Source organism: Macrotis lagotis, chromosome 1 (assembly GCF_037893015.1).
Source record: "Macrotis lagotis isolate mMagLag1 chromosome 1, bilby.v1.9.chrom.fasta, whole genome shotgun sequence".
In the NCBI taxonomy this organism is placed as follows: Eukaryota; Metazoa; Chordata; class Mammalia; order Peramelemorphia; family Peramelidae; genus Macrotis; species Macrotis lagotis.
The window spans coordinates 682,870,264-682,895,058 of record NC_133658.1 but is presented as its reverse complement, the minus strand read 5'-3'; the positions used below and the strand labels follow the sequence as shown (position 1 = coordinate 682,895,058).

Sequence of the window (24,795 nt, the reverse complement as noted above, 5' to 3'; positions counted from 1 at the left end):
ATCCTATTTGGTTTCATGAATGAGCTTCTTTGTGACTCTTAAGAAGAACATGTTGTTACCTAAAACATTGACTTCCACCACAGCAGTCGCACGTCCACAGACATTGACAGCTTCAATAATGTAGGTACCAGTGTCACTTCTCTTGCTGTCTACAATAGTCACTGTTGATTTTTTTGGAACATTTTCGATGGTAATTCTTTTGTCTTGCTTCAAAATGACATCAGCCTTTGTCCAAGTAATCTTAGGCTCAGGTTTGCCAGTCACTGTAGCAGGCAGTTCAATCTTTGTGCCAGCTTTCACTGTGAGGCCAGCAAGTAACTTCACATCTAGGAAGATTTCTGGGGCCTCTGAAGAGAAAATTAATTTGTCAATAAATTTAAAGAAAAATTAAAATAATAGATAAAGTAGATACAATTTTCTAAAAAAAGAGCATACCCTGTGTATCCACAGCCTGAATGTCATCCGTTGGTTTACATGGTTTGCTAGCTCCTAGCCTGTTCAGAGCCTTTACACGATAGGCATACCATTGGCCTTCATCAAGACCTGTCACTTCCATTCTGTCAAGTAAATACAATTCTGAGTACTGTATTTTTGCATCTATAATAGATCATAATAATATAAGTATTCTCCCCTCCAAATAGCTTCCAAATACTAGTGCATAAGTTAAAGGTATATGATATCCATTCATTAAAATCAAGTTTGAAATATTATATTTTTATTTAAAAACATAAACAAAAACAAAACTTTAAATAATGAAATATAATTTAAACCTGTTTAAATCATTCAGAAAAAGACAAGAAAAGTTTTTAATAAAAAAATAAGTTATATAGCATTGAAACATTTCCCAAATGAAAGGCATTTTTGTGTTCTAGGGTTAAAGAACATACTTGGTTTCAGCAACTGGTTCTCCACAGGCTACCCACTTATCAGAACCACGAGGACATTTTTCTACTATATATCCTTTGATGCGTGAACCACCATCATGTTTTGGTGGATCCCATGTTAAGAAAATGCTTTTGGCTGTTCGATCCCTCCACTTTAGATTTTCTGGTGGGTCAGGCACAGCTATAAATATAAAAGAGAATGCCTATCAATATGAAATAAGTACAATGTTAAAAATCAATATATTGAAGAACAAAAAGCAACATAATAGGCTCTAAAACATCACAGAATGACTCACTCGCAGGAGCTGACATATTTACAGGTTCATCAACATAAGCAGGTTCTCCAGGGCCACACTTGTTGCGAGCACAAACTTTAAATAAGTATTCTTTTCCTTGGACAAGATCAGGAACAGTGAATTCTAGGTCAGTTATAAAGTCCATAACCTAGGAAAAACCCAAAGAGATGTAATAAATTAGTCCTACAAAGCCTTTCAGCAAATGGTTTTACATTGATTTTGGAAAACTGCTTCAAGGACAAAATGCTGTCAAAAACAAAAAGCTTCATTTAGAGAAAAAAATCACAGAAAATGTAATAATTAATAAAGCATGTAGTGCTTTGAAAGATATTCCAAGTGCTTTACAAGATTATTTTATTCTCAGAACAACCCTGGAAAAAGGTGCTATTATTATAATTATTATTATTTTACAGATGAGGAAGCTAAGGCAGAAAGAGGCTGTCACTCGCTGACAGTCAGATAATAAGTACTTGAGGGTGAATTTGAACTCATGTCTTCTTGACTTTGGGTTCCATCAAGCTGCTTCTAAGAAGAAGCTAAATAATCCTTAATGATAACAATTGTCTTATTTACATAGTACCTCAACATCTGCAAAGTATTGTGTATATATATATATATATATATAATTTTTCTTGAACCTTACAACAAGCCTACTGTGAATCAGATGCTCTAAGCCATTATTGTCTTTATTTACAGGTGATGAAAACAAGGAAAGTAAATGTCAGAGGTTGTAGTTGAACCCAGGTCTTCTTGACTTTAAGTCTAGTTCTCTGTTTATGCCATACTTTTCTCTAAATATCCTGCATAGAATTAAGTGCAATTGTAGATATATTCCTGCCATCTGGTGAGCTTAGAATGTGAGAAAAACAATTTGAATGTAAAATAAAAGAAAAAAATTGATCCTGGAAGGTGCTAAGGAGGAAGTCATGGCCAGTCCCAGGTACCAAATTTATTCTAATGGAGGAGGAATACTATTATTCTACTATTACTACTGTTGCTGCTATCACCACCAATAATGATATTGTTCTTCACTTGTTTCAGTCACTTCTGACTCTTCATGACCTCATTTGGGGTTTTCATGGCAAAGACACTGTAGGAGGTTTGCCATTTCCTTCTCTAGATCATTTTATAGATGGCAAAACTGAGGAAAATAGGATTAAGTGACTTACTCAGGTTCACACAGCTACTAAGCATCTGAGGATAGATTTAACTCTGGAAGATGAGTCTGATTTCAGGCCTGGCACTCTATTTACTGCATCACATTGCTGACCCTAATGATGGTAATGACTTGAATTTATGTAGACTTTTTAAAGTTTATGGACTAAAAATTATTCTTATCAGGAAAGAAAGTACTTGTTCTCCTTAAATTGTCCTACAACACACAGAGGTAAATACTGTTTGCTTACAATGGGTCAAATCAGTTTGTCAATATCTTTAAAAATCACTTCAGGTTCACAAAAATCAAGGGCTACTTTTTCACTATCTTAAAAAGGATGCTGCATATCTACTAAGGAACCTGCCTAAGAATTAATATTTTTCTTTTTTTGAATTTTCTAAGGCAATAGGGTTAAGTGACTTGCCCAGCTAGGTAATTATTAAGTGTCTGTGTCTGGATTTGAACTCATTCCTCCTGACTCCAGGGCTGGTGCTCTATCTACTGATAGAGCTGTCCCCAAGAATAATATGTTTCAAAGAAAACTTTACCTAGTTGAATTTGTGGGATTTACTACTAAATGTGCTTTGTGGAGACCATTTAACCCAGTGAAGTACTCACTTTGGTCCATGTTTTACGACTGACTTCTCGTTTTTCAACAAGATATCCAGTCAGTGGGCTTCCTCCATCATCATCTGGTGGTTCCCATGTCAAATGAACTGAATCCCTGGTGATATCTCCATATTTCAGTTCTTTTGGTGCACCTGGGCGAGCTGAGGAATGAATTTGAGATCATTAACATTTGGTAATACAATAATGATTTAAGGTTTGCACACTTCTATTTATGTAAATATATATGTAAATATATACACATATACTAAATATGTATATATACACATATATACACACAGACATATATATATATATATATATATATATATATATATATATATATATATATGTATATAAGTTTTGTTTCTTACCAATCACATTAACATTGATTTCTCCAGAAATTGCTTTCACAGGGTTTGCCAGTTTTAATGTATAAATGCCCTTATCTGGACGTTCACTTGGAGAAATGACAAGCTCAGCATAAGCAGATAGGGTTTTCTTCTTCACACGATCACTCTCTTCTAAGAGCTGATCTCCAAAAGACCAGGTTGCAGTTGGTCTTGGGTAGCCAGTACTTGGCACAAGGATCTTGATTGGATTTGGGACTATAATTTCAAGTCCATCTTTAAATTGACTTAAATCCATTGTTGGTTCAACTATGAAGGAGAAAATTAAAGCGTTATAAAATACAGTCTAGCGATTTTTTTTTAAAAGTAAATATTTATTTTCTCTTACCATTCCAAAACACATGCTACCTAAAATTGCAGTATCCCTATTTAAGTAAATGAAACATTACTTCACTTACGAAATTCATCATCTGCAGTTAGTGGGCCAAGAACATCAGTTGGATCTGAAATTCCAGCTTCATTTTCTGCGGAGACTCTATATAAATACTTATTTCCTTGTTTTAATCCAGTCACCTAAAAATAAAAATCCACCTTTGTAAAACTAATCAGCTTCAAAACCATGGAAATATATATTAGACATTTCTTTTCAGTGTTGAATTCTTTACCTTGTAAGTGAGCTCAGGAACAAGTTTCACATTACAACGAATCCAATTGTCTTTTCCTTCTTCACAGCGCTCAATAATATAGCCCAGTATAGGACTTCCACCGTCTTTTAGTGGAGGCTCCCATTTAAGCTGAACAGATGACTGAGTTTGGTCAGAATAATCAAGGTTGATGGGAGGGCTTGGCCTCTCTGAAATAGAACCAAGATAAGCTTCATGTGTAGAAATGTACCATTTAATTTTATGACATTTTATAACTGAGATGGGCATAATTCTGTCATATACACTAAAATAATAGGCTTACTAAATACAATAATTAAAAATATGGACACATGTCCTATATCTTTACATCATAACTTTTCTTGACAGTTGACAATCCTCAACTTTCATTTGGTTATTGTATCATGTTTTAAAAAATCTGGGCTCCATTTAACAATGACTTCTCTATGTACTCACCAATTGGATCTGCAACTTTCACAAAGGGTGTAGCAGCACTTGGTTTTCCAACCCCAATGCGATTTTGGGCTCTTACTCTGAAGCTGTATTCATTTCCTTCTACCACATCAGTGACAGTAGCAGAAAGGTCTTCAGCTCTAACAGTCATAGCTGTATCCCATCTAATAGAAGTCTTGTCCCTTAATTCGATGACATAGTTTGTAATTTCACAGCCGCCATCATATTCTGGTGGTTCCCATGTAAGTGAGACACCAAATCTGTTTACATCAGTGATGGCTACATTTAGAGGAGGACCTGGAACATCTAGAATTTTCCCCAGAAAAAAAGAGAGCATAATTTTTTAAAAAAAAACCCTTTTTATTATACAGGGACAAACTGAACAAGAAGATAAAGTGATATTCTTCCAAATCAATCACCTACCATATTTGCTCCTTGCTTCCACAGGGTTGTCTGTTTCAACTGGTTCACCAGTCCCAACTCTGTTTCTTGCACTTACACGGAATAGATACTCAACCCCTCCTTTTTGGAGGCCAGTGACAGTAAATTCGCAGCTATCTGCACGATCAGTGGCTAGCACCCATGTTTTCCTCTTGATGTCTCGTCTTTCAACAACATACCCGATGATTTTACTGCCACCATCACTTAATGGCTCTTCCCAGGCTAGGCTCACTTCACCATCAAATGTTTCTGTAACTTCTAAGTTTCTGACTGGCCCTGGCACATCTGAGATTCATTGGAGGGAAAGAAACATTTTTAGTGACTGGTCACCTTTGCTTATGCTTAGCCATTCTATTCTCAATGTATCAAAAGCTTACCAATAACAGTCACGTTAATGAATGCTTCTGCTTTTCCATGTTTGTTCTGTAACACAACCTTGTACCTTCCTTTGTCCGAATTCTTGGCTTCCAAGATTCTGAAGGAGGTCTGCTCAGCTGTGGTATCAACTGTTTTTGTAGGTAAAGCTTCATTTTCCTTAAACCATTCAGCTTCTGCTTTGGGGTAGGCATCATAGGGTACAATCATTGTCAAAGGCTGTCCAACATCAACCACAAGATACTGGTCTTCAGTCTTGATTTTAGGTGCAGCTGGTGATAGAAAAAAAGAAGTAACCATTTTTAGTTTATTTGGCAAAGATATTGAAGTGGTTTGCCATCTCCTTCTCCAAGTCATTCTACAGATGAAGCAAACAGGGTAAGTGACTTGCCCAAGATTACACAACCAGTATCTGAAGCCAAACATAAACTCATGAAGATAAGTCTTCCTGACTCTAGGCCAAACATTCTGACTCCTATGACACTCCCTAGATTTTTTGAAGGTGAAGATTATTTTAAAATGAAAGACACTTACCTGCCAGTTCAAGTTTGGCTCTAGCTTCTTTATCTTTGGCAATAAATCTATATTCGCCTTGGTCACGAGGTTTAATATCACATATCTGCAATCTATGGATCTTTCCTTCACTCATCATCTGGTGTTTATCACCTTGGACCACAATCATATTATTTCTTAGCCACTGAACTTCCACTTTATCTTTGTTGAGTTCAGCAAAAAAGACAACATCAGCACCAGGAGCTTCCAGAATATCTTGGGGAGGCCTGATGATCTCAACAGGGATTTCTAAAACACAAATGTTAATGACATAATTTCAGTTGTATTCTAGTTGACATGTATTCCAATCAATAACATAATTAAAATTCCTTTCAATTTTATACTTACCTTCAACAAAAAGCCTAGCTCTGGACTTTCTGTCTTCCACCCCACAAGCATATTCACATTCATCATCCAATCTGCAGTCCTTTATAATGAGTCTGTGAATGCTTCCATCTTTTTCAAATGCATATCTTTGTAGGGGAGAAAAAGATTGAATAATTTGTTAACTTTCATTGTAACCAATCAAATATCAAATGGATGAACAACTGAGACTGTATGATTTTTTGCATGATATATGGAACTTTACGTACTTTTTGCCTTCTTTAATTTCTCGGCCATTTCTGTACCATTTAACATTAGCTTTCTCTCTAGAAAGCTGACAGGAGAAGACAGCATCATCGAATTCAGTGACGGTCTGGTCCTCTAGGTGCTCCACAAATTCTGTAGGTGCTTCTATAATTAGAAGCTCAGCCACAGATTTATCCTGTCCAGCAAAGACTGTATATTCACCTTCATCTGGAAATCCACAGTCTTTAATAATGAGAGAATGTTTATATTTGTCTACTCGGTACAAAACTCGATTATCAAGAGGAATTTCTTCTCCATTTCTGGTCCACTTCAGTGTTACATTGAGTCGATTCACCTTGCACCAGAAAGTGACAGACTTCTTCTCCATTGTTTCAATGTCTTGTAGAGGTTCAACAATCCTAAGATCTTCCTCTGTTGTAAAACAGGAAAAAAAACTATATTGAGTTTATGATTTTTTATAATGGACTTTGTTGAAACAAGCCTAAATTACAGAATTATGGAAAGATAAGGTAGGCATCATCCAGTATCTGAACAATTGCTGTTTAGAATCCTTATTGCCTCTCTATTCTTTTTAAAAGTTGATAACCTGGCCCCAGAGAGGCAGAAAGGGAACAAAGCAAAGAGACTTCAACTTATTTAATATGTAATGGAAACAGAACTGTAATTTTATAATCAACAATTATGTCAAATGCATATATCCAAGATTAGGCAATGCATAGGAGCATGAAGAAAATATCAAAAACAGGGGCAGCTAGGCAGCACAGTGGATAGAGCACTGGCCCTGGAGTCAGGTGGACCTGAGTTCAAATCCAGTCTCAGATACTTAATAATTGCCTAGCTGTGTGACCTTGGGCAAATCTCTCTTAACCCCATTGCCTTAAATAAATTTTAAAAAAAGAAAATATCAAAAACAAAAAACAATGAACACTTTGCCACCTTAGGAAAACAAGAATTCTAATAATTGTGCATATCAAAGTCTGGAAAAGAATATAAAAGTAGGAAATAAAGATAGGGAGATAAGGTAGTGCTCTCATTGAGTATTCACTGATTATTTCCCTAGTTTCTATACTTCTTTTTCCCCCCACTCCTTCAGTAGAATTACATAACTTGGGAGGGGGTAGTCCTGAAAACTCTTCACAATTGTCCACAGGCCAGATGAATTACATACCTTCTACAATTAATTGAGCTGCACTCTTGACATTTTCACCTCTGTGGTTAGTCAATGATACACTATAGGTGGCCTGATCATCCAAATGTGCATCTCTAATTCTTAGAGTGTAAACTAAGTCCTTCTGGAGGATAATATATTTTGAGCTGTCAAATATGGCTTCATCATTTCTGAACCATTTTGCCTTAGCACCTTCTGTATTGACTTCACAGTTGAAAACAACCTCTTGCTGTTCTTTAACACGGATGTCCTTAAGTGGAATGATGATTCTGAGTTTTTCTGAAAATGACAAATGACAAACTTGTTACAATGAACTGCCAAAGAGTCATCCTATCAATCCAATTGAATCATCCATAACTTACCAATGACTGTCAAGTGAGCTGCAGCTCTAGCTGCACCCACCATGACTACATAGGTGCCCATATCTTGTAGGGTGGAATCCTTGACAACCAGAACTCTCTTTTTCCCATCAGCAATAACATCATATTTATCCCCAGATTCAAGTTTCTCATCATCCCTTTTCCACTCTACTGCAAAGCTCTCTTTTGATATGGAACAAACAAACTCAGCTTTTTCTCCCTCCAGGACTTCAAGATTTTGGGGCTTAGATATAAATTCAGCAGCAAGTTCTGAAATAAAAGAAGTAAAAATCACAACTTATTAAAAAAATCATACACTTCTGTATGAATCCAGGAAGTACTATTAATTGATCCTTTATTTTATGAAAATACTTCCTTGGATAGTTTTTCTTACCATGTACTTTGAGTTTGCCATTTGTGCGGGAGCTTGGAAGTCTGCAATTGAAGTCACCTGCATCCTCAAGGTGAACATTCTGAATGATCAAAATCCTTTTTCGCCCATCAGTAAGTATTTCATATCTTCCTGTTTCAATGATTTCTTCATCACCTTTATACCAAACCACTTCTGCCCCAGGCTTGGAGACTTCACAAATCAGTTTCACAGTATCAGTTTCGCTGGCCTCAATGTTGGTAAGATTTTTAGTAAAGACAGCTTCTTCCTCTGTAAGAAGAAAATTAAGAAACTTTAGATTACAACTGGGATGCTTTTTATTTTTTTGTTTTGAACACGTGGGTTTTTGTTGCAATCTTTCTCTTTACCTAATACTGTCAGCATGCCAGATGTTCTAGCTGTCCTGACTTCACAGGAGTATTCTGCCTCATCATCCAAGAGACATTTGTTGATGACAAGAATGCGCACAGCACCTTTGGAAATGATGTCATATTTTTTGCCCTTTTTAATTTCAGCTCCATCTCTAAACCACTGAACCTGCATTCAAGGCAAATCAATACAGAATAAAGTTACTAATTATTAGTAGCCTAGAATTACAGACTTTTAAAGGTACAAGAGAATCCAAGAAAGCATCTAACTTTTTTATTATACAGAATTGGAAACTGAGATTCAGAGATCACAGTTTAGCTCAATGACACAGTCAAAGCTGGGTCTGGAACTCAGGTCTCTTTTCCATTGTTAATGAAAATTGCAAGCTCTTTGAGGAGTGAGAATGAATTTGTGTTTCCCTCAAAGGAATGCTTGATCATTGTTTAATAAAGGTTTGTTGAATTAAATTGTTTAGCTTACAATGAATAAAAACAGAGTAATGAAACTGTGAATGATTATTATATAAATATTATATAAATTTTTATTATATAAATATGAAGATTAGATTGAATGGATTTATCCTCTACCTTTCCCTATTCAATTTAGATTACCTGCCTGGAAGCACAATGAATAAAATGACTATTTTTAAAATTATCAACATAAGCTGTATGAAATTACAGACCTTGGCATTTTCCCGAGAAATTTCACATTCAAACCGAGCGATTTCTTTTTCTTTAACTTGTTGATCTGTGAGAGGTCTTAAGAATTCGACATGAGGAGCTGTAAGAAAGGGCAAAGGTTTACCAGAATTGATTACATTAGAAATTGGCCATGTTCATGTCATGGAGTTGTTTGGTTTTTTTTTTTGGAAGAAAGTGGGCATAGGAAAAAGTTTTCAATTTAGTAATTGTTCTTGAAACTGTCCCTTGGGAATAACCATATACTATTGGATATACTAGGCCCCTATAAAATATGGAACAACTTAGGTAGTACCTTAAGAAGCTAGAAAAGTTCTGCCAAGTGTCAGTGTTAGTTTGAAGAAAAATCTACACTGTGGTTATAATGCTGAGAGTTGTCATTGGGAGAGGAAACACAGGTAGACAAAGAAGTAGAAAATGCAATTTAGGAAAACTGACATATCCCATATAAAATTAGCACAGAAAATGATATCAATGTAGTAGTTCAAGACCAAATTAAATGAAATTTCATCAGTGATCCTCAGTAATGGAATAGGTTCACTCTCTACATCATAATCTCAAACTTCTTGATAAGTTTCATAAATGTTACAGAGAGCAGTAGTCATATTTAAAATTATAAAGAATGACAAGATCATCAATAATTTCAGTTGTCAGCATCATTTGTGTCATCAATCAGTCTAATTGATCAGACTCTTTTGGCTGGCCAGACAGATTCCCCCTTTCTTTCCCCATGCATATTCCTCCTAATGCTGCATATTTAGACAAAGAAGGTGACCTAACTTGATGAATGGAGATTCTGAAGAAAGTTTGATGACTAGAATTGAAGGTATATTTCTTGCAGCCTAGCTTTGGAGACAATGGAGACAATGATGAATGGGAGTAAGATTCCTGAGTGGTTGTTGAGTAAAGTGACTATAAGCAGTATGAGAAGAAGAAATGATACAAGACACACAGAAGCAGAATATTAAGTCAGCATCCTTTAGCTGTTGATGTCAAAGAAGCAACATGACAAACATGACAAATAGCAATCAGAGTGTGCTCCTTTTTTCCATCCAAGATGTTAGATTTTGACTGGGTCAAGAAGCAAAGTTACAGAGGGTGACAGCTCTTTCAAATAGTAGTCATCATGTGCCAAACATTGACAACAAGCATATAGCATATGTGATTTTTAGGTACACATATCTGTGGAATACATTAAGTTAATGTAAGACTTGAGATGCAACTATTCAAATGGATATCTCATTTCAGATCTTTTTTAATAGTTTCTCAAATCTTGACTTTGTTCATTCTTTTGCTTGTCTTTTTAGTTTCAGTCCCTGGGAATGTTTCATTTTTCATTCTTATTAAAATTCTCCTGTCCCTTGTCTTTTGTTATTCTTTTTGTCTTCATCTTGATAAGGACATTTCTACAGCCTTTCTCCAAGATAAACAATGAATACTCAGATCAGTTGTTATCAATGTTAAGTGAGAGGAACAGTGATAAGTTGAATGAGAGGGACTGTGCCTTTTATCAGATCAAGATAGAAAGACCCCTCATAAGAAGATAAATATTATAGTGCCCCAGACCCAGAAAAAAAGCTGATAAATCCAGTTAGGCAACCAGAAGAGCATGCAAGAAGTGCTTTGATTATCAAAGAGCTGAAAATGCAAATTGTCCCTTAAGACAGAAGAATACTTACGCACTACATTCAGGTTACAGGAAGTCTTGAAATCTTTAGCATCACAAGTATATGTTTTAATATCTTCTGGGGTACAGTTATGTATAATAAGTTTTCTGACTCTACCATCAGCAACAATTTCATACTTCTTGCTTTTAAGGATTTCAGTTCCATTTTTGAACCATTTCACCTTAGCATTTTCTCTGGATACTTCACATTCCAGTACTGCAGTGGCTTCCTCTTCGACCGTCTGGTCCTCAAGAGGTTTAGTGAATTCAACTGGGGGTTCTGAAAGAATCATACTAATTAGTGGTGGATATTCTCTTTGCCTCCTCTGCACATCCTTCCCTTCAGTATATTCTCCAGGCCTTTATCAGTTCAAATAATTCTTTACTTATTTGGAGTTCATTTTGAAAATATTTGTTCAAACTTTTTTTACCCACTAATGGTGTTACTTCAAGACAATTCTTATCTCCAGGAAAAATAGTTTAAAAATAACACCAGTTCATTAGAGACAATTATGCACCTTTTGCATCTTCCCACTGCTTGTTAGGCCCTTTGACACGAGTAGATAGTAGCCGGCATAGGGAGAGAGAGGATGTGAATCAAGTTAGTCAGTTCATAAAGCATTGGTAATTGTTTTGTGGAATATCAATGGCTAAAAATCAACAGTCTTAGTTACCATTGTAAGTTTTGATAAAACAATAGCTGACAGAATTGGCCCCATAGCATTGCTCATATAGGAAAGAGTGACTTTCATTATTGTCACTAATTGTCAATTATCAGTTAGCTTACCTTTTACAAAGAGATTGGCTTGTGTTTTGAAATCCTTTGCAGTTAGTTGGACTTCTCCAGCATCTGTTAACTTCACATCCCTCAAGGTAAGTGTGTGAACTCTTCCTTCTGAGCGTGTGACAACCTAATAAATTACATTTTTAAAAGGGTAAAATAATAAATGAAGTAGCAATGCTAAATTTGGAATTGATTCAACATTTATGTGTGCCCATTACTTTTAGCTTTAAAAAAATTCCTTCTAAGTTATATACAACAGTCTTGTGGCAAATTATCTGAGCATCATTTAAGGGATTTTAAAACTTTCATTCAGATTTAACAGTCAAGATTTTTAGATAAATAAATGGTGAGTTTTCATGTTAAAATTACCTTTACAATTTTAGTTCTGTGCATTTATGATTCAGGATTCAATTTCTATATCTTTGTGTGGTAGTGATGTTGACCGTGGTGGCCTAGGCCTGTGATTGTATCACAGAAGGGAATTCTGGTTTGTAAGAATACCCCACCAATGCAGATCAATAACTCATCTATTTAAGAGAGCTGCTTAGGGACACTGAAAGGTTAATTGACTTGCCATTGATGATATAGCTATATGTTAGAAATAGTATTTTTACTCAGAAGCACATTTGATACTATACTCCCTGCACAGGATAGACTAGATCATGGAATGAAGGGAGAAATCATAGCTGCAGATATTCTCAAAGAAAACAAATCTGTATTACAAAAGCACAAACTGAAGTATAGCAAACTACGGTCCTGTTAATTTTTAGGCTATTTCCATTTGTTTTTACAACCCTCAGAAATTATAGTAGGTTTTAAAAAACATCCAAAAAACCTACACAAAAAATTTGTCTTAAGATTTTCAAAAGTCTATGCATAATCATTACTGAGGTTTGAAATGTAATTCTATCTCTATCTCTATCTCTCTATATCTATATAGAGATATACATACATATATATATATATAAAATTGAATGACAAAACTGAATATTAATGGTGCTGAATTAATGGTCATTATAAAATAAGAAAGGTAACAGAATCCGACTTTGTCAAGAGGCAGATTTACAGACTCTTCCAGTTCTAAGATTTATAAGTTTATGAAGCTGATGTTCAATGTCAATCAAGAATATATAAACACACAAAAATGTATGTATATGTATATATATATATATATATGTGTGTGTGTGTGTGTGTGTGTGTGTGTGTGTATGTGTATAGTCATATGAGTTGAGGGGTTTATACACTGTCAAAAATAATGTTAAGGTTACAATTCATTGAGACATAGGAAAGAAAATGGAAAAACTATACCTAAAGAGGTTTCACTCCTTCAAGGAAGCAATTATTATTATTTTTTAAACACTGCCACTTTAACAAAGCTGAGATAAGAAAGCTATTTGATTAACCCAGAGAATAAAGGAATAGAATTAAGGTCCCATAGACATTTTAAACTCAACTTGTCTATAATTAAGCATACTATCTTTTCCTCAAAATCTTTCCCTTTTCCTAGGTTTCCTTTTATGGTCCAAATCATCATCATCCTCCCAGACTCTGAGGCCTAGGACTTCAGTGCTATCCATTCCTCACTCATTCTTACTGCCTCATATCTTATCAGTTGCCAAGTTCTGTTGAATTGACCTTCCTAACGTCTGTATATAGCACGACCTCTCCTCTGACATTGCCACCACCCTGGAGAAGGTGCTGAACAGTTCCTATATGGGCTAATGCAATAGCCTTCCAGTTTGCTTCCTTTTTAAAAGTATCTCCCCAGTCCAGTCCACCCTCCACTCAAATACAAAGTCTACCCATCACACCCCCTCTGGGGTTCCTATAGATTTCTAGGATCAATTGTAAAATTCTTCTTTTTGACCATTAAAACCCTTCATAACCTCTCCTATCATCCCAATCTTTTTTTTAACTCCCATATCGATACAATTCAATGACATTTGCTATTCCTTCAATTTTCTGTTCCCCCTCATTATCTCTGACTTTTAGCTTCCCTAGTTTTTTTAATCCTCACCTTCTAAAAGAATCTAGTCCTTTCAATGTTAATCCTTTCTATCTGAGGTTACTTCCAACTTGCCCTGAATCTATCTTATTCATTTGTAGTTATTTCCTTGCTGTTTCCCCCGATTTGAACTTCTTAAGAATAGGCACTTTTTTTTTTGGCCTTTAGTTCCTCAGAATTAGCACATAACAGAAATTTAATATACACTAGCTGACTTGTCTTGTTTTGAGAGTGTGCCTGGGGCTAGAAGGCATGATATAATGACAAAGTAGACATGAGCAAAAGACATACTTTTGTAGTGAACCCAACATAAATTTCAAAAGACTAATTATACTAGAATGTGAAATATGATTTTTTTTGCAATGCAATGGGGTTAAGTGATTTGCTCAAGATCACACAGCTAGGCAATTATTAAGTATCCAAGACCAGACTTGAACTCAGGTCCTCCTGACTCCAGAGCCAGTGCTCTATCCACTGTGCCACCTAGCTGCCCCAAAATATGATTTTTTAAAAGGAGTTATAGTTAGAATTTAAACATAGATAGTATTATCTCTCATTAACTTATTTTGGGTATGAATTTCTTTAGGACTGTAATTGAATTCTCCACATTCTATAAATGCCCTACACTTGTCAAGTTCACTGTTTTTACATATAGTAATCACCCAGCAAACTGGTACATTCTAAAGAAGGCATTCCTGTCTTCTTCTTTGAGAAGTAGGGAAGGCATTCGTTAAAAGTGGATAAGATGTAAGATTTAAAAAAATTATATATATATATATATATATATATATATATCAGTGCAGATTTTATAGTGAACTATGTGTATGTTATAATGAAAAATTATTCCCTATATTCTATTGCTTAACCCTAAGTACTATTAAGGCTATTTTTACATGGTAATTATAACCATAATGAGCACTAAGATTTATTCTTGAAACTTAGCTAAAATAGATGTAAATCTCATTTCTTGGCAGTAAGAAACCAAAAGACTTTTTGTCATATTCATCTTCCTCTCTCTTACCTTTTCCCACAATTTATATTCCCTTGGCTGATAATCTTCAAAAAAAAATCTAAAAATATATATCTAACAGATAGTAAAATTAGCAAACAAATAAAAGGGAGTATGGGCAGATACCATTTAAAGGAAGCAAGAATAGAAATATAAAATAATTTCTTTAATTCTACATAGTCAAAACAAAAAAAATTCTAAATAGTATTAAACATTTCTATTTTCTTAAAATCTATTAAGTAATTTAAAAGTTAAAAGTGAATACAGAGAGGCTGGAAAAGCAGAAGGAAGGATTAAAATTCCCACGTGGAGGGAGACACAAAGGGGGCCCATTAGGATTAGTATCAGGTAACACCCCTTCTGGTCCCTGAACTAAATCTAATATGAGGTTTTTCTTCACAGAATCTTGATCCTTTGGTAAAAAGATAGGCAAGTCCAATGATGAGCATTTTTCTTAAAGCAGAGTTCACCTAAATTAGGCAATCAAGTCTGGCAGGGACCGTGAGAGTTTATCAAAACCAAACTCTTCTGCTTTCAGACATGGCTGTAATTAGACCATTCCAGACACAAAGGAATTTCTTTTATTTTTAAAGAACTTCACAATCATCCATTCCAAAGTGTAATAAACCTCACTATCAAGAAATTCTTTTCTTGGAGACAACCTAAATCCCTTGTGCTGTAATTGAATTCCATTCAGTCTTAGATGATCCTTAGTGGAAATGGAGAACAACTGGTGTCCACCTGATGTGGAAGTGACCTTTCTATACTTATATTGTTCTTTTTTTTTATAGAAATAATGCTGATTTCTTTAACTATTCTTCATAGGTATTATTTGCTAATTCCTGAATTTTTTTATTTGTCTCTCTTTAATTTTGTTACATTAGGCAGTCAAAATGAGATCTGGTAGAAGTTGAAGAAACATTTTATTATGTTTTTGAAATTCTGAAAAAAATCTGTGGACAGAGTACTAAATTTTGTTAACAGATGTTCTAGTTCTGCTTTATGAATTGTTTCTTTCTAAGAGTTATAAAAAAATGAAGTAGTTGAGGCAATTATTTGGGAAAGTTGCATTTTAATCATTTTCTTTTGGTAAAATGTTTAGGAATTTTAAGAGAAAGTAGTTCCATGGCCTAAATGTCAGGATAATCATATTGATTTTTTGAGATATCAGATAAATAGAGAATAATTATTACTATTGACACTCAAAAAACTGAAAGCTCATCAAAACTTATATTTTGACCACTGCAGATTGAATCACTTTATACATCTGAACAACAGTAAACTAATTTAATTTTGCTAATATCATCAAATGATCTTTCAGTAACTGATTTGCATTCCAGGCTTCTCACAGTGCTAGCACTTGAGGGTTAAAAATAACTTCTGAGAAATGCTAGCAGAGCAAATCTGCCCAGAAGTTATCTCTACTACTTGATCAACTGCCTGAAATGGAATTTCAGGCTTCTTAATCCCCTTATATGCAGAATACAAGATGGCATGGAAAGAATTTAGGAAATTACTAAATCCAGTACACATTACTGAACAAATTATCTGATTGAACAATACTTATTGCTTTTATGTCCAGAGTCAAGCAAATTATAATTTGTAAAATTTTGAATTTCCTCTATACTCAAAAACATTATCATAAATATTTGTAATGCAAATGTATATTGTAGTAAAAAGTGACTAAATAAAAACCAGTAACAAACTAGAGGATTTGATGTCCAATTCTGGCAATTGTAAGGCATAAGAAATACATAGATAAAGGTGTAAAAGAATAAAGAGAGGAGAAGGGAACAATACCTCAAGAGTACAGAATATGGGAAAAGAAAGAAGGAAAAGAGAGAATCATAATGATGAGAAGGAAAAGAGGAAAAGGAGACAAGAATAAGAATTTTTACCTTATCACTAGGCTCTAACTTCTTTCCCTTTAGGTACCACTCAACTGGGATATCCTCATAGGACAGCTCACAATCAAAGGTTGCTGTTTCACCTGCAGTCACTGTTACATCCTTTAGTGGCCTCAGTAGTCCAATAACGCGGGCTTTGGAAGAAAATATTAATGTCTTTGAACTACTACTCATTTTTTCCCCAAGAGCAAAAAAAAAGTCCCTATTCCTTAATTATTAATATACACAGTCATTTTCTTCAATAGAAAAAAACATCACAATATACCACCCTAGCTATTTACACTCTTAAGTGAACATGGAACCCATGGGCTCAGCAGAGGGGAGGTTGGTCCCTGGAGAGCCTCTGTTTGTAGGGGCCCTTTCTTTATGATGAACAAAGTCAGCAAGAAATCTGCAATGCATCTGTCTCACTGTCAAGCTCTGAGTTCCTCTTGCTTCATAAGGTATGTGACTTCCAAAATAACTACGAATGGGATTGGGAGAGGACAAGTGGCCCACAACCATGTGGTCTGTCCTTGTCCATCAGACTCTTAGCACCTTCCAAAGATGTCAGCTTAATCTACCCTCCAATCCTGGTCTAAAATGACAACACAGCAAAAAAAAAAGATTCTTTGTGAAAGTTCAACTCCAACTTGTGTAAAATATAAAGAAATTTAGGAATGTTGATTAGGATTGTCATTCTATGTTGACTTTCTATGGTTTTGCATGAAAGAATTATGAATGATAAGTATGTAGACTAATTCTGTTTTTCTATATAAAGGAGGTAATTGAGAATCAGTTAATTTAAAAAACTTTAAGCAATAAGGATATAGTAACAACTGAATTGAACTCTTCAATATGGCATTCTCATGAGTAGAATAGAGCAAGTACATTTATTAATGATTTCCTTTAAATGTTTCAGCTAACTACATTTTCTACCAAAGCTCTTATTTCTCTTGAGAAGATTAATATTCTAGGTGCACTTTGACAGCACATATACTGACATTAATATGAACTACGTACGTTTAACTCGAAGGTGTGCACTAGATTTAACATTGGCAGCTTGAAAATCTACCCCACCAGTTTGATCCAGGCGGCAGTTATGAAGAATGAGGAAGTGCATTTTGCCTTCTTCCTTAATTTCACAATCCTGAAGAAAGGAAGCAAATTCAAATTTGTGATAGTCATTAGTTCACTTATATCTATAAATGCTACCAATAAATGGTAAAGTGAATTGTGATTATTCTTTATATTGAAAGTATTGTAATTGTCCAAGCCTTATTAACAATGAGATAATTGGCAAATAATTTGTATTTTTGTATAGTAATATCACTATCCCATAAATCATTTTAGTCTAAAAATTAAGTATAGAATTATTTTCTTTAAGGGAGAACCATGAAATGTCAAAACAATGCTCAGTGATGAAGTAAATAGAACACTGGGCCAAGAATCAGGCAGATCTGAATTCAAATACAGCCTCAAGATATCTTACTAGCTATGAGATTTTGGATAAATCACTTAACCTTTGTTTCCCTAAGCTTTCTCAACTGTAAAATGGAAATAAAAATAATTCAACTTCTCTGGGTTGTTTGTGAGGATTAAATGAGATAATATTTATGAGGAGCTTGCCACATTTAGGTGCTATTTTAATTTGATCATCACTATCAATGCCCTTTTGCATATAATAGCAATACAGATGGGGTTTATAAAGTATCCTCACCATCTTTTCCACTTAATGTTATTTCTACAGGCTTCATTTAGACTAGAGTTGTTAAATCATAATCAATTTTATAAAAAAAATTATTTTCAATGAGACTTCACGTGTGTTAAATGTATTTTCCATTAGTTGTGGAAAATGTTACATTTTACAAATGAAAAAGTAAGCCAGAATGAGGTGAAAAAAAATCCTCAACTTGACATGGCTATGGATATCAATCTCTTGCTCATAGATCCAGGTCATCTTTCTTGGGTTCAAAATTTAGTAAAGAAACTGATGATCTGTTATTTAAAACCCCCTTCCCTGTAACTTTTCTCAAGTCCACTCCTTGTTTCACACATCTATTTTCTCAGGATGGTGTTGACAAGTTCAAAAATATCCTTACAGGTGTTTGAAGTAGTGGCTCTCCTTTCAGTTTCCAGTTGGCATGGATATCGTCCTCTGAGATTTCAGTTTCAAAGCGAGCAGTCTCTGTTTCTATCACCTCCACACTATACAGAGGACGAACCAATTTAATTTCCCGATCTAGAAAAGTTAAGGGTCAACAGATGCCATGAACTGTTCACAAGAAGAAGCAACACAGAAAATGTGAGAAAAACTCAACATGATTTTACCTTCAATGCCGAGTTTGGCAGAGGTCTGATCAGTCCCACAGTCACAGGTGTACTGTCCAATATCTGACTTCAGGGCTTTCTTTAATATTAACATTCTCTTCTTACCATCTGCCTTGATGATAACATTTTTAGATGGAGTTATTTCCTTCCCATCCTTAAACCATTTCACTGGTGCATCTGCTTTGCTAATCTCACACTGGAGAACTACTTCATCTTTCTCTACTCCAGTATAATCCTGAAGTTTTCCAGTAAAATAAGGATCTCCCTCTGCAAATAAGGCACAAGAGAAACATTTTACCATTAATCATTTAGAAAACATGAGTGTCCTTTTGAAAAACTCAAATGAAGTTCAAATATTTTCATGAAGTTCAAAATTTTTTAAAATTAAGCAATTAGTAAACTATCTAATCTATAACATATTAATAAATAAAGGATGATGTTATAATTTGGAAAATGAATCAATGAGTAAAATGTATAAAGACTGAGCCTACTTATTTATTAATGGATTTATCCTAATACCTATTTAGAAAAGGAATGCCAGATATCTTTTTTTTGCTTCTAACTTCCTAGTTAATCTATTATAAAAACTCAGAATTAGAAACTCAAATAACATCTAGGCATTCCTCTAATATTTCCTACAAATGCTCATCTTCCTACTTTTACTTCCACTTGACCTTCAAGAAGGGCAAGCTCACTATTACCTCCTAAGTATATCTACTTCACTTCTACACTCTTAACTTTTAGATAATTTTTTCCTTACTCTGAACTGAAATATGTCTGTCTGAAAATGCCATTTAGTCCTTAGTTCTACCCCCTTCAGCCAAGAAGAATAAATATAATTGTTGCTCCACCTGGTAGACCTTCAAATACTTAAAGCAACCATAACTTCCTTACATCTTCCTTTATTCAAACTAGAAGGGGAAGAAAAGGAATAAGTATTTATATCATGGTTTTATATTCTCACGGAAGTTTCAATAGTTAGACAAGTAAATTTTAAGCAAGTTAAAAAAGTCTTACATTTGACTTAATTATACCAAGAATCTAGTTGTTTTTTTTTTTTTGCAAGGCAATGGGGTTAAGTGGCTTGCCCAAGGCCACACAGCTAGGTAATTAAGTGTCTAAGGTCAAATTTGAACTCAGGTACTCCTGACTCCAGGGCTGGTGCTCTATCCACTGTGCCACCTAGCCACCCCAAGAATTTAGTTTTTAAGACCCATACTGGTATTCTAGTCTACTTCTACTTTCTAACACATGCTTTGCAATCACTGATTGGTATTAAACTTAGAGGTGGGATGAGGAAAAATAGTAAATTGTAAAGCAACCCCTCTTCCTCACAAACTGATAATTTAAAAAATGTAAAAAATCTAGACTTATGCCAGTCACTTACCAAGCACAGTAAGTTTAGCTTCAGAAGCTATCCCCATAGCTTCCACTTTGATTTGGGATGTATCATCAATAGTGAGGTCTTTGAATGTGATGGAATGGATCTTGCCTTCATCATGCATTGAAACCAACTTGCTGGTGTGCAACCGTTGGTCATTTTTGAACCAGCTAACTGGGATATTGTCATGGGATAGTTCTACTGTAAACACAGCACTTTCCCGTTCCTTGGCTGTCACGTCCTTGAGTGGAGTGAGGAATTTGAGACGAATTCCTAAATTGGGAGAAAACAAACTTCTCATTCATTCTAACACTTATAAGGCAATACCTTATTTCCTATAATATCTTATAGCTAAAAAACACTTCATAGGAAGTAAAAGGAGTTTCAAAAGACCAGGCAGGAAAGACAAACCTTCGATGATTAGTTTTCCACTTGTCCGCTTGTCTTCAGCCTCAAACATATATTTTCCCTCATCTTCAAAAGCAGCTGACTTGATCACCATTGAGTGCCTGGTTCCATCCTTTATAAGTTCAACTTTATCATCACTTGTGATTTCCTGGGTGCCTTTCAACCAGCGGAATGTTTTGGGTTCCCTGGATACTTCACACTCAAATTTGGCTTCATCTTTCTCAAAGACTTTGACGTCACTGAGTGGTGTAATGAAGATGAGTGGGAGTTCTGCAAGAATCCAGATGAGGAGGAGAAGACATCAAATATAATTCCATTCATAAAGTCCCATCCTACTTGTGGACTTTACTAAGGAAATTCTCCATAGAAAACAGAAAGCATAGATCGTAGATAAACCATACCTTTGACTTTAAGATTAGCAGCAGATTTAGCATTGGCAGCCTGGAAGGAAACCTCTCCAGTCATGTCCAACTGGCAGTTATAAAGGACCAAGACATGTTTCTTTCCATCTTCAATGATTTCACAGTTCTATTAGGTACAGGGATTTAGAAAGGAGGGGAAAAAAGTTCAGTTTTCATAAGGTAATATGAAGGCTTGAAAACAGCAAGAGAGAATTTCATTTGAGAATAACTTTTATTTTCTAAATGACATGGCACATCCTCCCTCCCTAGAAAGTAATCAGGCTTACCGGAGAAGCACTCAAAAGCTCTCCCTTTAGCTTCCACTGACCATGAACATCGGGTTCAGAAAGTTCAATTTCAAAGCGTGCTGTTTCTCCAACAAACACTTCCACTCCATAGAGAGGTTTTTCAACTTTTATTAATCGAGCTGGAATGATTGGAATATACATAGTATCATTAACCTGAACAAATCAGCTATGAGAATCAGGTTGTTCTAGATTTAGATTTCTCTGTAACTCACCCTCAACATTGACATTGGCTGTTGTTTTGTCTGTCCCACAATCACAAGAATATTCTCCCTTATCTTTAAGCTCCGTCTTCTTGATTTTTAATATGCGACGCAGGCCATCTGTCTTAATAGAGTATTTGGTTGAAGGAGTAATCTCTTCTCCATCCTTGAACCATTTTACAGGCACATCTTTGCTAACTTCACATTTCAGGACAATCTCATCTTTCTCAATTCCAGTAAAATCATGTAACTTCACAGTGAAGTATGGATCAGCCTCTGCAAAAGACACATCAATATGAAACAGGCAATATTCATCAAGAGGATGAGAATGTGTCCCAAAATTTCTTAAATATTCAATATTTTCCCAGAACAAGTCTTTAGTCATAGAAAAGTTAAAATCAGTTCACATTACCTAAGACTTTTAGATGGGCAGTAGAATTCAGGTTTTTGACTTGAGCCTTTATCTGGGATATATCATCAAGAGTCACTTCCCTCATTTCCAACTTGTGGGTTTTGCCCTCAGAAGAGATGAGCACTGTTCTGCTTGTGTGGAGTTTGACATCATTTTTAAACCAGGTAACATGCATCTTTTCATGAGAGAGTTCACAAACAAAAGTAGCTGTTTCTCCTTCTTTCACAGTTTGGTCTTCCAGAGGTGACATGAATTTCAACCTTATACCTAAAATGTAAACATGAGGAGTAAGTGATTGCATACTTTAAAAATTCCTTTATATGGTGCATGAAAAATCAATGAAAGACAGGAAAAACAAAAGAATAATTGACTAGCAGAGGGCCTTGATCAACAAATATGGTTGAATGAATAAATATGTATCTCCCTAGGGTGGATAATCTTCTAAAATATGTATAGTCTGATAATTATGCATAGTATGATTATTAAGTTTCCAGATAACTTTTTAATCTGTATGACCCAGATCTCATGAAGTACAAATCTCATAAGCAAAACACATATGTACTGTTTTTAATCTTTTATATGAGGAGCAATTTACCTTCCACAAATAATCTGGCAGAGGTCTTCTTGCCCTCAACTTCAGCTGTGTAGACTCCTTCATCATCAAATTGAGAATCATTGATGACAAGGATATGTTTCTTTCCATCTGCAATAATATCAAATTTGTCACTGGCTTTGATGATATCAGGCCCTTTAGACCATATTACGTTTGCCTCTCTTGTGAGGACACATTCGAATCGAGCCTGTCGTTTTTCTGGAACGGTGACATCCTTCAAGGGTACAGCAAAATCAAGTTCAATTTCTGAAAAGAAAAATAGAAAACCCAAAAAAGTGAAGAATTAGTTTTTTTGCAGTCACAGAAAGAAAGGCAGAATGAAGATGATCTCAGTCCACAAGGGAAGACCAAAAGTTTTGTACCTTTCACTGTCAAAATGGCAGATGTAAATGCATTGAAGGCTTGATAAGAGACTTCCCCAGCTTGATCCAATTTGACTTTGTGCAAAGTTAGGAAACGTTTTCCTCCATCCATTTTGATTTCACAAGTCTGGGAAAAATTGCACAATTTTGTTAAACTCTAGGTAAACAGAAGGATATTGCTAGATAAATGCATCAAATAAACATAACACATATTTTTTATTTTTTAAAATTTTATTTTTTTAAGGAAATGATGTTAAGAGTGTCTTGCCCAAGCTAGGCAATTATTAAGTGTCTGAAGCTGGATTTGAGCTCAGGTCCTCCTGACTCCAGGGCCAGTGCTCTATGTACTGTGCCACCTACCTGCCCCAACACAAATTTTTTAAAGGACTTAATATAAAAACAAATTAAAATCACTTAAAAAGTATTTATACATAATAAGCCCTACATCAAATAGGTACTTCTTTTTTAAATTTAAGAGGTCCAATGAAACAATTAAAAAGTTACAGTTGAGTCTTTAAGTTGATATAGAAGCAATGGCATAATTTAAAATCATATTATGCAAAATGAATTCTGTGTAGTCATTTAAACAATAGAAGAAAGGAATTTTAGAGTTGGAATGGACCTCAGAAGACAAGTCCAAGCTGTACATGAACAACTTAAAGTATTCCCTCTTTATCATTCCCAACAAGCATGGGATACAATAAGTAATGCAGGCTCCTTGTGGGTAAAACTGTTTTCATTTCTGGCTTTTCATCTTTAACCACCTAGCATGGCGCTTGATTAAAGAAAGACTTGCTGAATAGAATCAATACCTTCCTTTCTATATCAAATCAGTTAATCAGTGAATATTAAGTCTTTCTTATCTGGAAACACTATATATAGGTGCTACTGATAGCAATGTCAAAAATGAAATAGTCACTACCCTCAAAGTGTTTTCGGTCTAACACAGGAGACTACATGCTAATTTATCAGTATATATATTGTATATATTCAAAAATAAATCCAGGTAGTTTGGAGAAGGAAAGCACTGAGAGGATCAGGAAAGGTTCCATACATAAGGTGGTGCATTATTTCTCTCTAGAAGGAAACTAAAGATTCTGAGATGCAGAAGTAAAAGAGCAGGTGAATTTGCCATGGGAGTAAATTGGCACAAAGATGCACTAGTATAAAATGGAACAATGTCCATGTGCAACAGTAAACAGTAATAACATTATCTAGTGTTATGAGGATCAAATGAATTAATATTAACAGAATGCTTTGCAAACCTTTCAAAGCATTATATAAATGCAAGCTATTATCATAATCAATAATATAATAATGATAATAATAAAATTACATTGGCAACTATGCAGACTGTATTAAAGGGAGGAAAGTCTTGAAGTAGAGGAATCAAAGAAGAGACTACTACAATAAAAAAAGAGGGCCTCAATGTAGGTGGTTACTGTGTAAGTGCATATGTAAGAGATTATGGGGATAAAAATGACCAGATCTGGCAGCTGATTGGACATATGGAGTGAATGTGAGAAGTCAAGGATAATATAGAAGGTTGGTGGTATCCTTTACTGTCATAGGGAAATTAATTGGAGGTGTCCTTAATAAAAGAAAGATAATGAGTTCTGCTCTAGACTCATTGAGTTTGAGGTGTTGTGGACTATCCAGTTTGAAATGTAGGTAAGAC

General features: G+C 34.9%; 1 protein-coding gene across 1 annotated transcript in view; it reads right to left on the bottom strand.

Moving 5' to 3' along the window:
* Positions 1-24,795, bottom strand: part of TTN (titin) — a 408,614-nt gene that overhangs the window by 86,948 nt on the left and 296,871 nt on the right. Inside the window, exons 195-227 of the mRNA XM_074212758.1 lie at positions 23,118-23,244; positions 22,738-23,001; positions 22,143-22,409; positions 21,743-22,006; positions 21,510-21,649; positions 21,223-21,349; positions 20,825-21,091; positions 20,420-20,686; positions 19,033-19,299; positions 18,804-18,943; positions 17,725-17,851; positions 16,714-16,856; positions 11,805-11,928; positions 11,031-11,297; positions 9,336-9,433; positions 8,653-8,821; positions 8,288-8,554; positions 7,897-8,163; positions 7,535-7,813; positions 6,369-6,777; positions 6,124-6,248; positions 5,758-6,024; positions 5,226-5,495; positions 4,831-5,133; positions 4,411-4,713; positions 3,958-4,145; positions 3,751-3,865; positions 3,317-3,601; positions 2,955-3,106; positions 1,181-1,328; positions 888-1,065; positions 436-557; positions 60-347 (exon numbers count right to left, since the gene is read on the bottom strand). Of these exons, the coding sequence (XP_074068859.1) occupies positions 60-347; positions 436-557; positions 888-1,065; positions 1,181-1,328; positions 2,955-3,106; positions 3,317-3,601; positions 3,751-3,865; positions 3,958-4,145; positions 4,411-4,713; positions 4,831-5,133; positions 5,226-5,495; positions 5,758-6,024; positions 6,124-6,248; positions 6,369-6,777; positions 7,535-7,813; positions 7,897-8,163; positions 8,288-8,554; positions 8,653-8,821; positions 9,336-9,433; positions 11,031-11,297; positions 11,805-11,928; positions 16,714-16,856; positions 17,725-17,851; positions 18,804-18,943; positions 19,033-19,299; positions 20,420-20,686; positions 20,825-21,091; positions 21,223-21,349; positions 21,510-21,649; positions 21,743-22,006; positions 22,143-22,409; positions 22,738-23,001; positions 23,118-23,244 (7,024 nt within the window). The remainder of the gene's footprint in view (positions 1-59; positions 348-435; positions 558-887; positions 1,066-1,180; positions 1,329-2,954; positions 3,107-3,316; positions 3,602-3,750; positions 3,866-3,957; positions 4,146-4,410; positions 4,714-4,830; positions 5,134-5,225; positions 5,496-5,757; positions 6,025-6,123; positions 6,249-6,368; positions 6,778-7,534; positions 7,814-7,896; positions 8,164-8,287; positions 8,555-8,652; positions 8,822-9,335; positions 9,434-11,030; positions 11,298-11,804; positions 11,929-16,713; positions 16,857-17,724; positions 17,852-18,803; positions 18,944-19,032; positions 19,300-20,419; positions 20,687-20,824; positions 21,092-21,222; positions 21,350-21,509; positions 21,650-21,742; positions 22,007-22,142; positions 22,410-22,737; positions 23,002-23,117; positions 23,245-24,795) is intronic.